Source organism: Delphinapterus leucas, chromosome 18, assembly GCF_059928025.1.
Source record: "Delphinapterus leucas isolate spDelLeu-1000000601 "Yukka" chromosome 18, BTC_Dleu_Yukka2, whole genome shotgun sequence".
NCBI lineage: Eukaryota > Metazoa > Chordata > Mammalia > Artiodactyla > Monodontidae > Delphinapterus > Delphinapterus leucas.
The window spans coordinates 54640973-54661202 of record NC_143146.1 but is presented as its reverse complement, the minus strand read 5'-3'; the positions used below and the strand labels follow the sequence as shown (position 1 = coordinate 54661202).

Genomic DNA, 20230 nt, shown 5'->3' with positions numbered 1-20230 from the left:
GCATTTTGTGTTCTGAGTCCTTGGTAAGAAATAGTCATTGTTTTCAAACTTTTTTTTTTTTTTTTTTTTTGCGGTACGCGGGCCTCTCGCTGTCGTGGCCTCTCCCGTTGCGGAGCACAGGCTCTGGATGCGCAGGCTCAGCGGCCATGGCTCACGGGCCCAGCCACTCCGCGGCATGTGGGATCTTCCCGGACCAGGGCACGAAACCGTGTCCCCTGCATAGGCAGGTGGACTGTCAACCACTGTGCCACCAGGGAAGGCCCTGTTTTCAAACATATTTTAACAACTAGGGAATGCTCCTTTCAAATAAAATCTTTGTCAGCTACATGAAACAGTTAAAAGATGAGCTGTTGTAGTTGAACAATTTTTAGAGGAGGGGAACGATATTTGCTCATAGAGCTCCAACTGCTTGCTCTGCCTCCCTTTTTCTAACCCTTCCCTCGAGGGTCCTAAGAACCGTAAGAGGTGATAGGAAGCTAACACTAGGAAACACAGCCTGAAAAATGCTGACAATTAGATTGTAAGTGAACGTAGGAAAGAATAAATGCTTGCCTTCTTATGTTATGACAGAGCAAGCATTCATGATAGGCTTTTTTGTTTGTTTGAACGTGATATTAGTAATACTTATTCAGGTCACTGTATTTACTCAGTCATCAAACGAAACATTGATTATGTCTACCATGAGCCAGGCTCTGTATTAAAATCCACTCAGTGCCTGCAGTGTACTAGTTACTGTATTTTTCTCTTCACATATATTATGCCATTTAAATCCCCCAATAACCCCGGAGATAACTTTTATTATCTCCATTTTATAGATTAGAAAACAGATGTGAAGAGGGTAATTAATTCACCCATGGTCACCAGCTACCAAATGGCACAGCTGGGCCTTCTAGACAGCACACTCCACACGACACTCTTCTGTCTCCTTCAGATGAGTGACCTCACAGCTGATGGTCTAGGATAGAGGCAGATGAGTAAGAAGTGTATTGGAATGGCTATGGAGATGTAGAGATGGAAGTAACACCAGGAGTCAGGAGAAGGAGTAGAGAAAGTTTCAGAGAGGAGATGGGGCTTGAGCTAAGTCTTATGACACAGGAGTTTTCCAGTGGCCCAGGAGTGGAAAGGTGATAGGACATTTCAGGCGGTTTGAACAGAATGTCCAGGGACATGAAATGTGAGCGAGCTTTCATTATTTGCTTCCCTTTGGTAATGGCTTTCTAACATCATTGCCTCCCGGCCCTTCAAGTTAGCCTTCTATGTTACCACCATTTGTTTTCTTAAAATCAGATCTGATCTTGTCACTTCCAAACTTGTAATTCTTTAGGGTTTGTCTTGCCTACAGTATGATCAAGTCCGGAGTCCCCAGCAGGGCATGGAACTCCAGGAGACTTTAATAAGGAAGAGATAGGAAATAAAAGGAAGTAGGTGTGAAGGATGGGAGATTTTAAGAACAGATGCTTCTGAGTGGCAAACTAAAATAAGAGTGGAAAAAAGATTTGTGGACAGTTTAAAAATCAGGAGATCTTTGGTGATTTTGGAGGATCCCAGTAGACTGATTTTAAATTCTGTACTTATAACTGAAATTTGGGCAAAAACCTTCATTCTCAAGCAGTGACATTGTTATTATAAGTTATAAATAGTATGAAAATTACTTGATTCATATGAAAATGTCTGACAGCATAGGACTTTAATTTTAGAGGGATGATTGATTTGGAAGTTCGATGAAAACGATTATCAGATGTGTGAATGAGAAAATAATTGTTGCTCTATTGAAATATCAAAAACAGTATAGAATTGAATTGAGCAGGAAATTAGTAGGGGCTTTTAAATGGCAGTTGTGTGCTTTCATTTAACTATTATTTTGAGAAAAACATGTGCATATTATATTTACCTCTCTTTATAGGTGCCAGCTGGAACCAGGCCATTAAGTCAACCTTGCACATCAGACCGTTTTATACAAACTTTAAGCCATAAACAACTACTGGCTGAAATGATGCAGTCTCACATGGTTAAGGACATATGTTTAATTGGAGGAAAAGTAAGAATAGCAGCCTCACTGCTAAGTTCTGTTTCCTGACTTTTGGTGGTTTTGACTTATCCCTTGAATGATTATGTTTCCATTTGTAGGGTTGTGGAAAAACAGTCATCGCTAAGAACTTTGCAGATACCTTAGGATACAATATAGAACCTATCATGCTCTATCAGGTAAGAAGTTCGTTTTTAGCACTTGGACTGTAAACATACTTTTGGACCGTCAGCAGAATTTGTGGATATTCTTCCTTTAGTTGTACCTGTTAATTTTGAAGTAGATAAATAACTGAAACAGCTATCAAATTGGAGTGCAGCTATAATTATTTGGAATTTTTGAATGTGTGTTCTAGGATATCTGATGTGCCCAACGTACCAGGGTCTGTTTTTCAAGAGAGATCCATTTTACAAGCATGTGCACACACACACAGTACATTTAATAGTAATTTGGAAATCTAAACAAAATAGGTTTCAGCAGCAGTGGGAGATAATTAGGTATTCACCAAATAGATTATTATTTTTTTATTGTGGTAAAATGTACATAACATGAAATTTACCATTTTAACCATTTTTTTAATTTTATTTTTTTTTCTTTTGCTGAATATTTATTCTTAATTGAAGTATAGTTGTTTTACAATATTGTGTTAACTTCTCTACAGCAAAGTGATTCAGTTATATGTATATATACATTCTTTTTAAAATTCTTATCCATTATGGTTTATCTCAGGATATTGAATATAGTTCCCTGTGCTATACAGTAGGACCTTGTTGTTTATCCATTCTATCATTTTAATCATTTTTTTTTAGTGTACAACTCACTGGCATTAAGTCCATTCACAATGTTGTGAAACCATCACCACTAGCTATTTCTAGAAAGCTTTATATTCCCAAACAGAAACTCTAGAACCATTAAATAATAAATTCTCTGCCTCCCTCTAGACCCTGGTAACCTCTATGTGACTTTCTGTCCCTAGGAATTTGTCTGTTCTAGGTACCTCATGTAATGGAATCATGTACTTTTTTTTTTTTTAAACATCTTTATTGGAGTATAATTGCTTTACAGTGGTGTGTTAGTTTCTGCTGTATAACAGAGTGAATCAGCTATACATATACATATATCACCATAACTCCTCCCTCTTGCGTCTCCTTCCCACCCTCCCTATCCCACCCCTCTAGGTGGTCACAAGGAGTCATGCACTTTTTGTCCTTTTGTCTCTAGATTATTTTACTTAACATTATGTTTTCAAGGTTCATCCATGTTATAGCATATCTCACACGTTCATTCCTTTTTATGACTGAATAATATTTTTGTTTATCCATTCATATGTTGATGAACACTTGAGTTGTTTCTACCTTTTGGCTATTGTGAGTAATACTACTATGAACACTGGAGTACAAGTATCTGTTTGAGTCCCTGCTTTCATTTCTTTCAGGTTTATATGTTGGAGTGGTATTGCTGAATCATATTGTAATTCTACCTTTAACTCTTTGAGGAGCTGCTAAACTGTTTTCCATAGCAGCCACACCATTTTACATTCCCACTAGCAGTGCATGAGGGTTCCAGTTCCTCCACATCCTTGTCAACACTTGTGATTTCCTGTTTTCTTGTTTTGTTTTGTTTCTGTGTTCATTTTGCTTTGCTTTTTATAATAGCCATCCTAATGGGTGTGAAGTAGTAACTCGTGGTTTTGATTTGCATCTCCCTAGTGACCAATGATATTGAGCATCTTTTCATGTGCTTATTACCATTTATATATCTTATTTGGAGAAATACCTTTTCAAGTTCCTTGCCTATGTTTTAATTGCATTGTCTTCTGTTGCTGAACTGTAAGAGTTCTTCATATATTCTGCATATTAAGGCATTCACAGATATATTATTTGCGAATGTTTTCTCCCATTCTCTGGGTTGTCTTCTCACTCTCTTTTTTTTCTTTTTAACATCTTTATTGGAGTATAATTGCTTTACAATGGTGTGTTAGTTTCTGCTATATAACAAAGTGAATCAGTTATACATATACATATGTTCCCATATCTCTTCCCTCTTGCATCTCCCTCCCTCCCAACCTCCGTATCCCACCCCTCTAGGTGATCACAAAGCACCGAGCTGATCTCCCTGTGCTATGCGGCTGCTTCCCACTAGCTATCTATTTTACGTTTGGTAGTGTATATATGTCCATGCCACTCTCTCACTTTGTCACAGCTTACCCTTCCCCCTCCCCATATCCTCAAGTGCATTCTCTACTAGGTCTGTGTCTTTATTCCCATCTTACCCCTAGGTTCTTCATGACCTTTTTTTTTTCTTCTTAGATTCCATATATATGTGTTAGGGTACGGTAGTTGTTTTTCTCTTTCTGACTTACTTCACTGTGTATGACAGACTCTAGGTCCATCCACCTCACTACAAATAACTCAATTTCATTTCTTTTTATGGCTGAGTAATATTCCATTGTATATATGGGCCACATCTTCTTTATCCATTCGTCTGTTGATGGACACTTAGGTTGCTTCCATGTCCTGGCTATTGTAAATAGAGCTGCAATGAACATATTGGTACATGACTCTTTTTGAATTATGGTTTGCTCAGGGTATATGCCCTGCAGTGGGATTGCTGGGTTGTACGGTAGTTCTGTTTTTAGTTTTTTAAGGAACCTCCGTACTGCTCTCCATAGTGGCTGTATCAATTTACATTCCCACCAGCAGTGTATGAGAGTTCCCTTGTCTCCACACCCTGTCCAGCATTTATTGTTTGTAGATTTTTTGATGATGGCCATTCTGACTGGTGTGAGATGGTATCGCATTGTAGTTTTGATTTGCATTTCTCTAATGATTAATGATGTTGAGCATTCTTCAACTCTCTTGATAGTATCCTTTGATGCACAAAATTTAATTTTGATGAAGTCTAATTTATCTTTTTGTTGTTGTTGCCTGTGTTTTTGGTGTTATATTCAACAAATCATTGCCAAGTCCAATGTCATGAATTTTCCCCTATGTTTTCTTCTAAGAGTTTTACAATTTTAGGTCTTACATTTAGGTCTCTAACCCATTTTGATGTAATTTTTATATATGGTGTAAAGTAAGTGTCCAACTTCAATCTTTGCATGTGGATATCCAGTTTTCCCAGCACCATTTGTTGAAAAGACTGTCTTTTCTCCATAGGATGATCTTGGCAATCTTGTAAAAAATCAACTGACCATATATGTGATGGTTTGTGTCTGGGCTTTCTGTTCTACTCCATTGGTTTATATGTCTGTCCTTATGTCAGTATCACACTGTTTTAATTACCATAGGTTTATAGTAAGTTTTGAAATCAGGAAGTATGAGACCTCCAACTTTGTTTTCTTTTCCAGGATTGTTTTGGCTATTTAGGGTCCCTCGAGATACCAGATGAATCTTAGGATAGGTTTTTTCTATTTATGGAAAAAAAAAAAAGTTGAGATTTTGATAGAAATTGCAATGAATCTGTAGATCATTTTGGGTAGTATTGTCATCTTAATATTAAATCATCTATTCTGTAAACATAGATGAATTTCTGTTTGTTTATGTCTTTTAAAATTTTTTTCAGCAGTGTTTTATAATTTTCAGTGTACAAGTCTCATCTCCTTGGTTAAACTTATTCTTAAGTATTTTTGAATGGATTATTCTGGTGGACGTACATGCTGAATATAGTATTATAAAAAAGCAAACTTACAGCTCGTGTTTTTACAGAGTGAAATTTTCGGTCATGTATTTTTTTGTAATGATATCTCTAAGACATTTTTATCCTGCTAATTTACTGATTTCTACGTATTCGTGTTTGGCTGGTTATGGTATCCTTTTATCTCTAGCAGAGTCTGTTTCTTATTCTTGGAATAATTTTGGAGAGTGGATGTGATATACTATTTACTTACATTTTAGGAAGCATTTTGTGTTTTTAGTTTATTCTTTTGTTTAACTTTTTAATTATTACTGACAATAAATATATTTATATTAAAATTGTTCTTATTTTTGAAAAATGACGTTTAAACCAGTTTCTTGCTGTGACCTAATCATAGAAAATTTTGTTAACAGCTCATATTTCAAATGATTCTGTTGAGAGTTTTTTCACGCTGCTTTAAGTTACTTTGTGCCTATGGGTTGAATTGGCCAGAGTTAGAAGCAATTATAATCACATGGTACTGGTAACTTTTGGGCTATAAGCAGAAAAATCTATTTTAAAAGATATTTGAGAATTCTCCCTGAAATTAATTATTTTTCTTTCTTCTGGGTAACTTAACTCATTCAAAGCACTAAGGTATCATTTAGTATTTTGAGTTACATTGAAAAGGATTTTGGAAATGAAAGAGAAAGCATCCTGCCTTGGTATAAAACTGTGGAGGATTTATACCTCCTACTATTTTGTACAGTTTTTGTTATCATATTTCTAGAAATACAGGTAAAGGTAGTTATATAAAAAAATAGGAAAAGATAATTAACTGATTAAGGACTTAAAAGATTCAAATATTTACTAAGAAATACTCCATGATTTTAAAAGATGAAATTTATGAAGAAGCATATGATCCAAGCTTATGAAATCATGAAGAGTATGAATTAAGGTGAAGAGACTTAAACCAGTACTGATGTCCTGAGTCTTGAGCAATAAACATGTAAGGGAAAGAAAATAAATTCCTACATTACACAGCAGGTGACAAGTCTTAGAACCCACTGAAAAAATATATATTTATATGTTTTTCAAAAATATATTTTAAAGTGAGTCTTTATGAATTGATTCTAGGTCTACTGGATTTTTTAAGGGAAGTAAGGAAATTGGCAGGAGAGGGGAGTATATTTTTTGCTTAATTCATGGAAGATGCAATGAAGAATACCCTGCCCTCTTAGAAAATCATCCCCTTGGTGATGGTTAGCTCAATATGCTAGTTCATCCGTCTATACCTTTCCACAGCTCAGGTTAGAAGTGATCTGAGGATGGCATTTTATCATCTCACCCACCTGTTAACCATCAACTTTCTAGTTTCCAATGAAAATACTTTTCTACCAAATAATGGAGAGAAAAAAAAATCCAAATCATCAATATATTTTTAAAACAAGTTAAATTTTATTATAAATATATCATATTCCACTTATAAATCTAGGATAAATACAAGCCTAACTTAACCTTTCCAGCTGCCATTGCTTTGAAATCATATGGAGAAGACCTTTTGAGGATAATATTTCTTTTCTCTTTGACTCCATCCCCATTTATTAGTATTTCTAAAGTTGTACACATTATTATTTTTTACATTAAAATAAAAACTCCCGGGGCTTCCCTGGTGGCTCAGTGGTTGAAACTCTGCCTGCCGATGCAGGGGACACAGGTTCGTGCCCCGGTCCGGGAAGATCCCACATGCCGCGGAACGGCCCTGCCCGTGAGCCATGGCCGCTGAGCCTGCGCGTCCGGAGCCTGTGCTCTGCAACGGGAGAGGCCATAACAGTGAGAGGCCTGTGTACCGCAAAACATAAATAAATAAATAATAAAAACTCCCATTCTAATGAAAGCTGGAAATAATTTGTGCCTCATCAATTTTTTCCAGACAGTACTCTTTCTGTATCAGATTTCTGTAGTCAATTTATGGTGATTCTTACACTGTAGTGATAAATTATCCTATGAGCATATGCTTGAACTGTGAAGATTGCAGTCACCTCAACCTGCTATCCATTAAAAGAACCAAACAAGACAGTATGTATATATCTATCAATTAAGCTCTCTCAGCTCCACTGAAAAACTACCGAAAGTATCCTGCCATTGAGAATGTTATCGTTATGTATGAAAGAATTAGTTTAATAGGTTGAGAACAGATTTTCTTATATATTTTTGGAGAGTGACAATAAGTTCACAAAAATATTATTTTATTTTAATGTATTTTTTAACTTTCCTGTTGTTTGTTGATTGACAAACAAAGATAGGAAAATTATACTATTCAATTTGATGGCAGACCATTCTATTACCTGATACTCTTCTGAGATATGAAGTCAGTCTCTTCTAATTTCTGCCACAGGATAAGGTCATTTAGTCATATCTTATTAATCTTCTATCTGACAAACATGGGTGATGATATTCAAAAGGCACACAAGTTTTGCCATAAGAATATTTTGCCCGTCCTCAGCATACACACTATCTACCTTATAGATGTCCTTCAAGGATTGGGAAAACTGGTACAGAGATAAGGAAAGTAATCACATATTCTGAAAACCCCTTTTCCAATTTTGCTTTTCTGCTCATTAATCTTTAGAGAAATGTCTGGGAGAGAAAAATGGTTTCTGAAGTATAGACTTCAGAAAGGGATAGAGAAGTGTAATAATGGAAACATGTTTTGTAGGTGAGTTTGTTTCTTTCTCTCTCCATATGGCTTCTTTCCAGGAACTGGATCAAAGCATATATTAGGCATTTTATTGACATTTGCAGGTTTTGTAAGCTGTTAATTAGTTGGTTTTTATGATAGAAAACAAGCTGCTGAGATTAATTTGACTCTTTTTGCTTATAATTTCATATTTATTAGTAACGTTCATCTATTTCTTTGGGACAGAGGAACTAATTTAATAAGATTAAAGATTAGATTTTGGTTTTATAATAATATAGCCCATATTAACAAAAAATTTCCAGAAGTTTGACCCAACATAGAGAATTTAGTGGGAATAAGTAACTCAACATCTGTTTTCCTAGAAGATGTAGAGATTTCCCTGTTACTTGTACATGTATAAAGCTACACTTAATATGTGGGTTTTGCCTTATTTTTAGACTTGACTATTTTTAGAACTGGGTCTCATATGAAGGAAAAGAAAAACAGAGGCTTTACACAGATTTGTGGCAGTACATAAAATAAGTTTTATAATAGGTTATAAAAATCTTAAATCATTTGGCTCAAGTGTTAGGTCAGATTCTTTTAACTGGTTATTCTTTTTTTAGTGTTGAAGTCAGTGATTTCATAGTATTGAAGACATACAGGTTATTATTCTTCTCTTTCACAACCAGATAAGGGCATATTTCCAGATTTCTTTCCACACCATCGTAAACAGCACCAGATCTGAGATCTCGTTTTTCTGTTTAAGTACTACTTGGATTAAAAGCCGAGGCAACTCCAATCAAAAATGTAGGTCAAATAAGTTTAAGAGACTTATAATGAACATAATCACTGTCTAAAACACGTTAAAGCCTTAGGATCATTTTTGACCCCTTAGCTAAGTTTTTCTTCCTATAGCTAAACTCAAACCAAATCCTTTTCTTCATCTTCCATCTAATCTACAATTCCTCCTTCTTCCTGTGTGTCCTAATACAGTGGAAATATCTTGACCTTTTATTCTCTCTCATTTGTTTTCACTGACCTATGTCTTGGACTTCTTTTTTTTTTTTTTTTTTGCGGTACATGGGCCTCTCACTGTGTGGCCTCTCCCATTTGCGGAGCACAGGCTTCGGACGCTCAGGCTCAGCGGCCATGGCTCACGGGCCCAGCCGCTCCACGGCATGTGGGATCCTCCTGGACCGGGGCACGATCCCGTGTCCCCTGCATCGGCAGGCGGACTCTCAACCACTGTGCCACCAGGGAAGCCCTGTCTTGGACTTTTTTACTTGCTTCTTGACTTTGTCTTGAATTTGCACTTTTTTCATGAAGATTTCAAGAGTCTGTATTCATTTAAGTAGTTTGTATTCAACCTCAGAGACTAACTTTTTGTATGATTCTGTAGATCATTTTGTTTTCTTGATTTATTTTGCAGTAATCTGTCATCCTTTCTGTCTTCTTAGTATTTGTTCTTTTTCCCACAAAGAATAACCTTCATAAGGCTCTCTAGGAATTTACTTGCCTCAATTCCTTCAAATTTCTTTTATTATAAAATTTATTTAAAAAAAATGTATGTCATCATGCAAGTTCTACATCCTCTGAATTTTGAAATAGAAATTATAAACGAAGAGTAGCTGTCTTTTCGTAGAACTCTTCCTCATTCTTTTTCTTTTTTAGTTGCATATTATTCCATCATGTGGTTATACCAGAGTTTATTCAACCAGCCTCCTATATATGGACAATTGGATTGTTTCCAATATTTTGTAATTACAAACTAAGTTGCAATGAATAACCTTTGCATATGTATTTTCACATTGTTAGAAGTATATCTTCAGGATTAATTCCTAGAAGTGGAATTGTTAGGTCAATAGGTAAATATATGTGTAGTTTTGTTAGGTATTGCCAAATTTTCCTCTGTAAGGATTATACTATTTTGCATTCCCACCAACAATGCCAACAGAGAGGGCCACCAAGCTCTTTAATGTTTGCCAATTTGATAGTTAGAAATGGTATATAAGGAGTAGTTTTGTTTGTTTGTTTTTTGTTTTTATTTATTTATTTATGGCTGTGTCGGGTCTTCGTTTCTGTGCGAGGGCTTTCTCTAGTTGTGGCAAGCGGGGGCCACTCTTCATTGCGGTGCGCGGGCCTCTCACTGTCGCGGCCTCTCTTGTTGCAGAGCACAAGCTCCAGACGCGCAGGCTCAGTAGTTGTGGCTCACGGGCCCAGTTGCTCCGTGGCATGTGGGATCTTCCCAGACCAGGGCTCGAACCTGTGTCCCCTGCATTGTCAGGCAGATTCTCAACCACTGCGCCACCAGGAAAGCCCCTAAGTAGTTTTAATTTGCATTTCTTATATTAGGAAAGAAATTGAAAATCTTTCCTATTTTTAAGGGCCATTATTGTCCTTAGTAAATTATCTGTTCATTTCTTTTGCCCATTTTTCTGCTAAGTTTTTGATCTTCTTTCCTCTCAATATTTAAGTTTCTAATATTAGGCATATTTGCTTTTTATCTGTGATATATGCTGCATAAAGTTTTCTCTCAGTTTGTCAGTTATACTTTGATTTTCTTTATGAATAAATTAGTTTTTTCCTTATAAATTAAAAAAATTTGTAGTTAAATGTATTAATATTTTATTTTATTGCATTTAGATTTTGAGTCATGGCTAGAAAGCCTTTCCCTATACCCAGGTTAGGGAGGAATTCACTCATGCCTTTTTCAGCTTCTACGTTGACCTCTGTCCAGTTCTTGCACATAACCCCTTATATTTTAGAACCAGCAGCGGAGAACTGGGTCTTGCTCAAGCTGCCATCTCTCTTTCTGACCACAGCTGAGAAACATCCTCCCACCTTAAGGACTCAGATTATAAGATTGGGCCCACACGGGTAATCCAGAATAATCTCCCCATCTCAAGGTCATTAACTTAACCACGTCTGCAGAGTTCCTTTTGCCATGTAAGGTAACATATTCACAGGTTCTGGAGATTAGGATATGGATATCTTTGTGGAGGGTATTCTTCTGCCTACTACACTGACCATTCTGGAAGATCACACCACTGAGAACATTGCCACTGATGGTATTTGAGTTACAAATGTAGCACACCTCTTTCAGTGTATAGTTTTCATATGCATAGTGATTCTACATGTATCTGCAAGCATCCAACTTCATGATATTTTATGGTGTAGTTGTGCTCATACATTCGTTGAAGTGTGCGTTACTTTTTAACAAGTTATTTTCCCTATAATAAAATGTAGGCATTATCCTGAATTTTTATTTGAAGTTATGTGTATAGGTATATTATATTACCTATGGAGTTTTTCAAGACTATAAAGCAAAATTTACAAAATATTGTGTATAAAATGGGAGTGTTTATAAAACAGGGTTGGGTCTAACAGGATTGAGAATGCAGCAAGTTAGACCACAGCATAGGGCTTGGCATAAAGAAGATACTCAGTTGAATGTGCACCGTCCTAGAGGCTTGGGAAATCTTAAACTATTTTAAGTAGAATGACTTTTGTTTTTAAGTATGTAAGGGATAGATGTGATTATTCAAACATTGTTGTCATTCTCCCCATCAAACACATTTAAGAGCTTTTCCATTTATAGCGTTCTCTAATGCAGAAAAGCAATAGAATTATTTAGATCAATTTCTGATTTTTGAGAACTAATTAGTTCTTACAGGACTAAGGCAGGAGGCAGTTTTGAGACAAATTCATTTCGGTTTTAGAATTACAATCTTCTGTGTATTTCCTATGTTTTTCAAACATAAAATTTTGTGACAGTTTAATAATAGCTTTTTGCAGCCTCTTTGAAGTGATTCAAGTTATTTACTAGAATTTATAATTACTCTAAAATAGGCCAGTAAAGTGGTATTTCCTGGCTTTCAGAATTAAGGATGAGAAAGGTTAAGTGCCAGAGTTTATACCTCAAACAAAGCTTCTACAGCAGGTCCTAGCTTATTAATTTTCAAGTCATTTTCTTGCCTACTAGACTGTACGTCTTTAAAAACAGTGAGTAACAGACAATGAGAGGCTCACTCTGAGATGAGAGGAAACTGGGTCGAGGCCCTAAAAGTATCATCTGTTTTTATTTGGAATGCTTTCCTTCACATTAGCTTGATTTGCTTTAGAATGCGAGGGTTCTTGTTACATCACAGTTTGGTTTTCAGTATTGGTCTGTTTTTCTACTTGCCAGCTTTTCAAAAACAACATAATAGAAAGGAGGAATGGAGGAGTTTGCAAAAATCAATGATTGTTTTCAACTGATAGAAGTCCATCTCAACAGTGTATTATTTTTATAATTGAAACTTTGTGAAACGTTACCTTAGGCTCTTGTTTTGATGCAGAAATCATCTCAAAAGCTGAGTGTAATGACAGTTGTAGTATTTTATGCTAAGCTTGCAATTAGAACTACTTGGAGTGTTTATATGATAGGACATAGTACAAAGTTATGTATTGAAAAGGTAGGTTATTTGCTGGTTCAACTTGATAACTTATTAAACTTATATATTCTAAAAACGCAAAGTGTATCATAAAGTTTAACTGCACAATATATGTTATAAAGGTTCATCTTGTTGTATTTGCATAAATTTGCCATTTAAAAGGCAGTAAGTTTTACATTTGCTTTTTAAAAAGAAGTGTCCAAACATGATATTGAAATCTTTTATAACTTTGCAAATATGTACTAGACTCCTTATTTAATTGAAACAGTGTACATTTTAAGTAACGGACAACATCTTTTGTGTTATGTTAACAAGTTAAGTTATCATGAAGTATTTATTAGATTTATAAAAGCACACCAGGAGGCCTTTGGGCATGTGTATAAAAATAAACATTACAGTAAGACCAAATCCATTCGCCCAAGGAAGAAAACAAAAGTAACCAAGGAATCCTACCAAATAAGGAATTCCAGCCTGAAAGGTATTTCATTTACCATCCTTGGCGATCCAGAAACATAGGATCCATAAACTTGAAGAGGGAAAGAATTTCAAATTTGAGGATTCTCTGTAGAATAGCTCCAAACTTAAGGACACTGTGTGATGAAGTCGACGTACTGTTGTTGAGAACAAATCGTTATGATTGACCATCTCCATTAGTTAGGACTTTTGTTTTAAATGTACTTTACAGTAATTTTGATTGGGGGTCTTAGGGAAACCTTTTAAGGGTCTTCAGGAACTTATAGTCACCAGAGATCACTGTAAGAGTAAGGATTTGCTAAAGGTTAGTGAGATTAATGATGAAGTTATGTATTTATATTCTTATGAGGAACATGTCAAGAAAGAAAAGAAAGAGGATATAACTTTGATTTGATTTTTTTAATTAATTAATTAATTAATTTTTTGGGGGCTGCATTGGGTCTTCGTTGCTGTGCGCGGGCTTTCCCCAGTTGTGGCAAGCAGGGCCTCCTCTTCCTTGCTGTGCGCAGGCTTCTCATTGTGGTGGCCTCTCCTGTTGCAGAGCATGGGCTCTAGCCGCGTGGGCTTCAGTAGTCGTGGCATGTGGGCTCCGTAGTTGTGGCTCACGGTCTCTAGAGTGCAGGCTCAGTAGCTGTGGTGCACGGGCTTAGCTGCTCCATGGCATGTGGGATCTTTCTGGACCAGGGTTCGAACCTGTGTCCCCTGCATTGGCAGGTGGATTCCTAACCGCTGAGCCACCAGGGAGGCCCCATAACTTTGATTTGATTTTGACTTTCACAAATTTCTGTAAGTACAGTATGTTTTATAAATATGTTTTATTCTTGGAAATAAAAAGTAAATATGTACTTCTCAGCTGTGTCATCTAGTTGCCTTTTATGATTTCTAAGTGCTTTGTTTTTCTATTCTTCCCCTATTAAAAAAAAACCCCAATTACTCAGGATCCAGCCCATTTTCTGAATATATTCAATTTTATTGCTGATTTACACCAGTCTCATAGAAACAGGGCTTTCTGAGGTGTTTGAACTGAAAACCATTTGGCAGAACCAGAGAGATAGTCAAAAAGAACAGCAAAGGGAAAGGCATTAACAGGCAGAATTCAACTAGTGCCTCTGGGAACTGAGTTGAAGTAGCTTGGGGTTTAAGCTAGTAAAAGCTGTGAAAATCCTGATTTTACAGTCTATTGACTACTGTTGAGAAATTAACAACCTGAAGAGGGACATTGGCCAGCCCAGCTCCTGTGATGCTTCGTGTTCATTTCCTGTGGTTCCCTGAAGCTCTCCCAGATTCAGGTAGCTGCTGGCTGGCAGCCTCTATGCAGGTGAGGAGTGGTGCCCATTATGCCCTCACATAGGTGGGAAGATGGACAGGGTGGGAGGGTTGCCCTGCTACACTTCAGCAGTCTGTTTCTTTAACCTTAGCAAACGTTTTTCAGTGCTGCTTCAAGCAGGAGACTCCACGTTTATCCTCAGTGATGCTCCATGAATCCATTAACTCTTCCTTATCTCCCACATAGGGAAAGGCGTTTGCTGCACAGTGTCTCCCATGGGGGAGCGATTCAGAGAGAACAGCTTTAGTTTTTTGAGGAAGGTTCCAAAAGGGACACATTAAGCCAATAGAAAGCGTTGTCGAGTGTTGCAGCCATGGCACATTTCTTAGCTTTCTCCCCATCCGCCATACCCACCCCACAGCCAATTGTTAGTCTAACATCATTTGCTTTTTGCAGGATCCGCTATAGCTATGGACATCTCCAGTAGCTCTAACCCACCAACCCTGGACCCATTTTTGAGAATTTGCTGGAAAACACATTTGGCATATGAAATTTTACTTTATAGAGGTTTTTTTTTTTGCGGTACGCGGGCCTCTCACTGTTGTGGCCTCTCCCGTTGCAGACAACAGGCTCCGGACGCGCAGGCTCAGCGGCCATGGCTTGCGGGCCCAGCCGCTCCACAGCATGTGTGATCTTCCCGGACCGGGGCACGAACCCGCGTCCCCTGCATCAGCAGGCGGACTCTCAACCACTGTGCCACCAGGGAAGCCCTACTTTATAGAGTTTTTAGGAACACATCAGTTATGTCAGTTGGACATTAACAGACACTTATTCCTCTCTCACGCATGCAAGCTCACTCTCAGGATAACATTGAAGTTCTGTTTTCTTAGCCAATTTCAACAATATGATACAGAGTTATCAACTATAGTCACCATGTTTTATATTATATACTCAGATCTTAATTCATCTTATATCTGAAACTTTGTACCCTTTTACCAACCTCTTCCTATTTCCCCCACCCCTCAGTCCCTGACAACCACTCTTCTGCCTATTTCTAAGAGTTTGACTTTTTTTTTTAAGATTCCACGTACAAGTGATTGCATACAGTATTTTGCTTTTCCTGTCTGGCTTATTTCACTTAGCACAATGCCCTCAAGGTCCAGCAAATGGCAGAACTTCCTTCTTTTTCATGGCTGAATAATATTCCTCTGTGTGTGTGTGTGTGTGTGTGTGTGTGTGTGTGTGTGTGTGTGTGTGTATCACAATTTCTTATCCATTCATTCATTAATGGACACTCTTGGCTATTGTGAATAATGCTGTAATGAACATGGGAGTGCAGATATCTCAATATTCTGTTTTTGTTTTCTTTGGATATATACCCAGAAGTGGGATTACTGGATCATATGATAGTTCTATTTTTAAGTTTTTGAGGAACCTCCATAATGTTTTCCGTAGAGGTGGCGCCAATTTACATTCTCACCAACAGTGCACAACGGTTCCCTTTTCTTCACATCCCCACCAACATTTGTCATCTCTTGTTTTTTTGTTTTGTTTTTGTTTTATTTTGGATGATAGCCATTCTAACAGGTATGAGGTGATATCTCATCGTGGTTTTAATTTGTATTTCCTTGATGATGAGTGATGTTGAGCACCTTTTCATGTCTCTGTTGGCCATTTATATATCTTCTTTGAAAAAATATGTATTCAATTCCTCTGTCCTTTTTTTTTTTTTTTTTTCCGGTACGCGGGCCTCTCACCGTTGTGGCCTCTCCCGTTGTGGAGCACAGGCTCCGGACGCGCAGGCTCAGCGGCCATGGCTCACGGGCCCAGCCGCTCCGCGGCATGTGGGATCCTCCCAGACCGGGGCACGAACCCGTGTCCCCTGCATCGGCAGGTGGACTCTCAACCACTGCGCCACCAGGGAAGCCCCTCTGTCCATTTTTTAATCAGATTTTTTTTGCTATTGAGTTATATGAGTTCTTTATATATTTTAGATATTAACCTTTATCAGTTATATCATTTGAAAATAGCTTTTTCCATTCAGTAGGTTGCCTTTTCATTGTGTTGGTTTCTTTGCTGTGCAGAAACTTTTTCTTTTTAGTCTGATGTTGTCCCACTTGTTTATTTTGGCTTTTGTTGCTTTTGCTTTTGGTGTCAAATCCAAAAAAAATCCAAAAAAATCCAAAAGACCAAGGTCAAGGACCATAACAGCTACATTTTCTGCTAGGAGTTTTATGGTTTCATGTCTTAACATTCAAGTCTTTAATCCATTTTGAAGTAATTTTTGTGTATTGTGTAACTTAGGGTCCAGTTTCATTCTTTTGCATGTGGCTATACAGTTTTCTGGATACCATTTATTGACACCATTACTGAATATATATTCTTGGCTCCTTTGTCATGAACTTGTTCACCGTATATGTGTGGGTTTATTTCTGGGCTGTCCATTCTATCGATCTATGTGTCTGTTTTTATGGAAATACCATAAAGTTTTGGTTAGTATAGCTTTGTCATATAATTTGAAATCAGGAAGTGTGATGTTTCCAACTTCGTTCTTCTTTCTCAAGATTGCTTTAGCTATACAGGGTCTTTTATGGGCCATACAAATTTTAGAATTGTTTAATTTATTTCTGTGAAAAATGCCATTGAAATTTTGATAGGGATGGCATTGAATCTGTAGATTTCTTTGGGTAGTATGGACATTTTAACTATATTAATTCTTCAGTCCTTGAGTGTAAATATCTTTCCATTTATCTGTGTCTTCTCCAATTTCTTTCATCAATGTCTTACACTTTTCAGTTATGGTGGTTGAACATTTGTAGATAGTTATTTTTAAATTTATCTCTTTTTTGGTGAGAATATTTAAGTTCTAGTCTCTTTTGTAGACATTAAATATTTGTAACTATTTAATTAGAGTATGTTACATTTCATAATCCATCCTCTAAAGAATAGTGGGAGTGACCTAAATCATATCATGCTATTTCTCTGCTTAGAATCTGTCAATGGCTTTCCATTATACTTAAAATAAGAACCCCTAGTCTTGACTTATGAGCCCTCCAACAGTGCTTTTCTACCTTGGCTGCCTATTAGAAACACCCAAGGTACTTTGAAAAATTTCCATTGTCCAGCCCCCACCATTAGAGAATCTGAAGTAATTGGTTTGAGGTGTGACCCGGATTTCAGGATTTTTACAAAAGCTACTCAGTGATTCTAACAGGGAGCCAGGGTTGAGAGACGCTGCCCTACCTGATCTGACCCATGCCTGCCTCTCCAGCCATCTCTCTCCCTGATGGACCCTCTGCTGGTTATGTTTCAGCCTCAGTGGCTGCTTTCGGTCCCTTAAATCTATCTATAGCTTTTTTCTGCTTCAGGACTTCTGCGCAGGATATTGCCTCAGCCTGGAACACTCTTCCCCTGATTTTCACTTGGCCTTTCATCATTTAAATCACCACAGTTTCAGTATACTTAGAGAAAGCATCCTTGACCCATGGAGCCATTTGCTATCACGTTACCCGACATTTTCTGTGCAGCACTGACCACTACGTGATCGTGATATACGTATACACACACACACACACACACACACACACACACACACTTTTTTTTTTTTTTTTTTTTTGCTGCACTACACGGCTTGTGGAATCTTAGTTCCCTGACCAGGGATTGAACCCACGCTCTCAGCAGTGAAAGCGTGGAGTCCTAACCACTGGACCGCCAGGGAATTCCCATGGTATATTTTTTTTATTTGCATCTCCTCCCTCCCTCCCTTCCTTCTCACCCTCTGTTCCCTTTCCTTTGTTTTTGTTCTCTTCACCCTGGAATGTAGGATCCATGTTTTATCTTTTTCAGTGCTGTATCCTCAGCACCTGGATCAGTGACTTGCGTGTAGTAGACAATCAGTATATGAAGGAATGGATAAATACATTTTGAAAAATTTACGTTATTTTTAAAGGATCAGCTCTGTCAACTTTTCTTTACTAATTTTTATGTTTCAATATTACCTTTACTTTAAATTCTGAGACAAGAATTTCTTTTGTCATACAGCATTGTTATTATACTTTTATTAGTGTTCTGAACTGTTAACTTAGATTTATTGTTAGATTTAAATTTTAATGTATTAGGATTTTGATTCTTCAGTTGATTCAGATTCAGCTATTATTAAATACCCACTAGGTGCCAGACATTATCTCATTTAATTATAAAGATATTTTACTCACTTCACCCATTTATCATATTGTAAGTCACAGAATTGGAATTGAAAACCCAGCTTGCCTTATACTGTACCCATTCTTTCAACTCTGCTACTTTCCATGTTGGCTGACTAGACGGGATTTGAGTGTTGTTGAGTGAGGCCAAATGCTATAACTGCTCCATGTGTCTTTACTGAATACTGAACAGTTTATTAGCACATACCACAACTTTGATTTTATACTTTGTTACTATTGGTTTGGCCAGAAAGTTTGTTTGGGGTTTTTCCGTAAGATGTTAATGAACAAACAAACTTTTTGGCCAACCCAATAATTATTATAAGGCAAATATTATTTAAACTAGAATTGATTGCTACTTTCCCACCTGTTCTCCTAACAGTCAAACATATGTGATAAAATGTAGCAAAGTTTGCAGTACCATTTGAATAAAATGTGGTTCTTCAGTTTGTGTGTCCTGGGATTTTACTCTATAACATCTCTGCTTTTTGCCTTCCTTTTTGAAACTGTTCTTACCCTCTTTTATATATGTAGTTGTCCGTGAACATTTCTAAACAAGCTTTCATAATGTTGGTTTTACTTGTAAAAAATTATTATCCTTAGGTTGTGATTTTTGTTGCGGACAATAGAATCCATTTTGGCTGTCTAAAACTGAGAGGGATTTATTACAGAGTATTACGTAGCTTATAGAATTTCTGGGAGAGATAGGGCACAGTGTTTAGATTTTACCCAGTTAGGAATGACAGAGCCTGGAGAACTTCAGCCATAGCTTTCTAGAAGAGCGAGTTTCCTTGTGCTGGCTGGCACTTCACTCTCACTGCCAGTTTTTTCAGTTCCCAGTTTTGTGTATGTGAGAATGCTTTGTACAACCTGGGTTGTGTACAGAACTTAGCTGCAAAGGCATCTAAGAAATGATGTTTTCAGTTTTCTAGCCGCTGCACTACAGCAAGGATAGTAGAAGGGATTTGATTGGGTGTCTTCTTGGAATACATATTACATTATTTGCACTTTCACTGAACTTGACTTTATATTTTATTGAATGACTGTATTAAGATGTCCTTTTGTTGGGTCAGTTGTGACATAGTGGGTTGGACTTCTAGTTAGCTTCAGTCAGAAGAATTTTGTTCTATGTTCATGGAATAAATCTTTAGAGTAGATCATCTTGAAATAGATCCCACTGGTTACAGTAAAGAGAGCTATAAATGAATCAAAATTGGCTTCTTCCATTAATAGCAGAGTAACTGAAAACAATCATGGTAGTCTTGTAATGCCATCATTATATACATAAAGGAAGCATTTATTATATGTGTGACAGGTTAAAAATAGTTGTTTAAAAAAGAACTTTAGGAAGAAGCATGGAAGAGTTTACAAATAATTTTACAGTGTATGTAAAACGAGAGGCCTTTTTGTTTGAGATCAAACATAAATGACACAGGAATGTTGGCAGCACGCCTTGCATTTTGTTCAGTGAGCGTGCTTAGACTGTAAATAATGGCTTCATTTCTATTTTGGGACCTAAAAATTATGAAC

General features: G+C 37.0%; 1 protein-coding gene across 3 annotated transcripts in view; it reads left to right on the top strand.

Moving 5' to 3' along the window:
* The window catches only part of VWA8 (von Willebrand factor A domain containing 8), a 364128-nt gene that overhangs the window by 80449 nt on the left and 263449 nt on the right, over window positions 1-20230 (top strand). For all 3 annotated transcript variants that reach the window (XR_016388682.1, XM_022574923.2, XM_022574922.2), the window contains exons 11-12: window positions 1904-2038; window positions 2128-2205. Coding sequence is in view for 2 of the 3 variants with exons in the window: in XM_022574923.2 (XP_022430631.1) it covers window positions 1904-2038; window positions 2128-2205 (213 nt within the window). In the remaining variant the exon portion in view is untranslated. The remainder of the gene's footprint in view (window positions 1-1903; window positions 2039-2127; window positions 2206-20230) is intronic.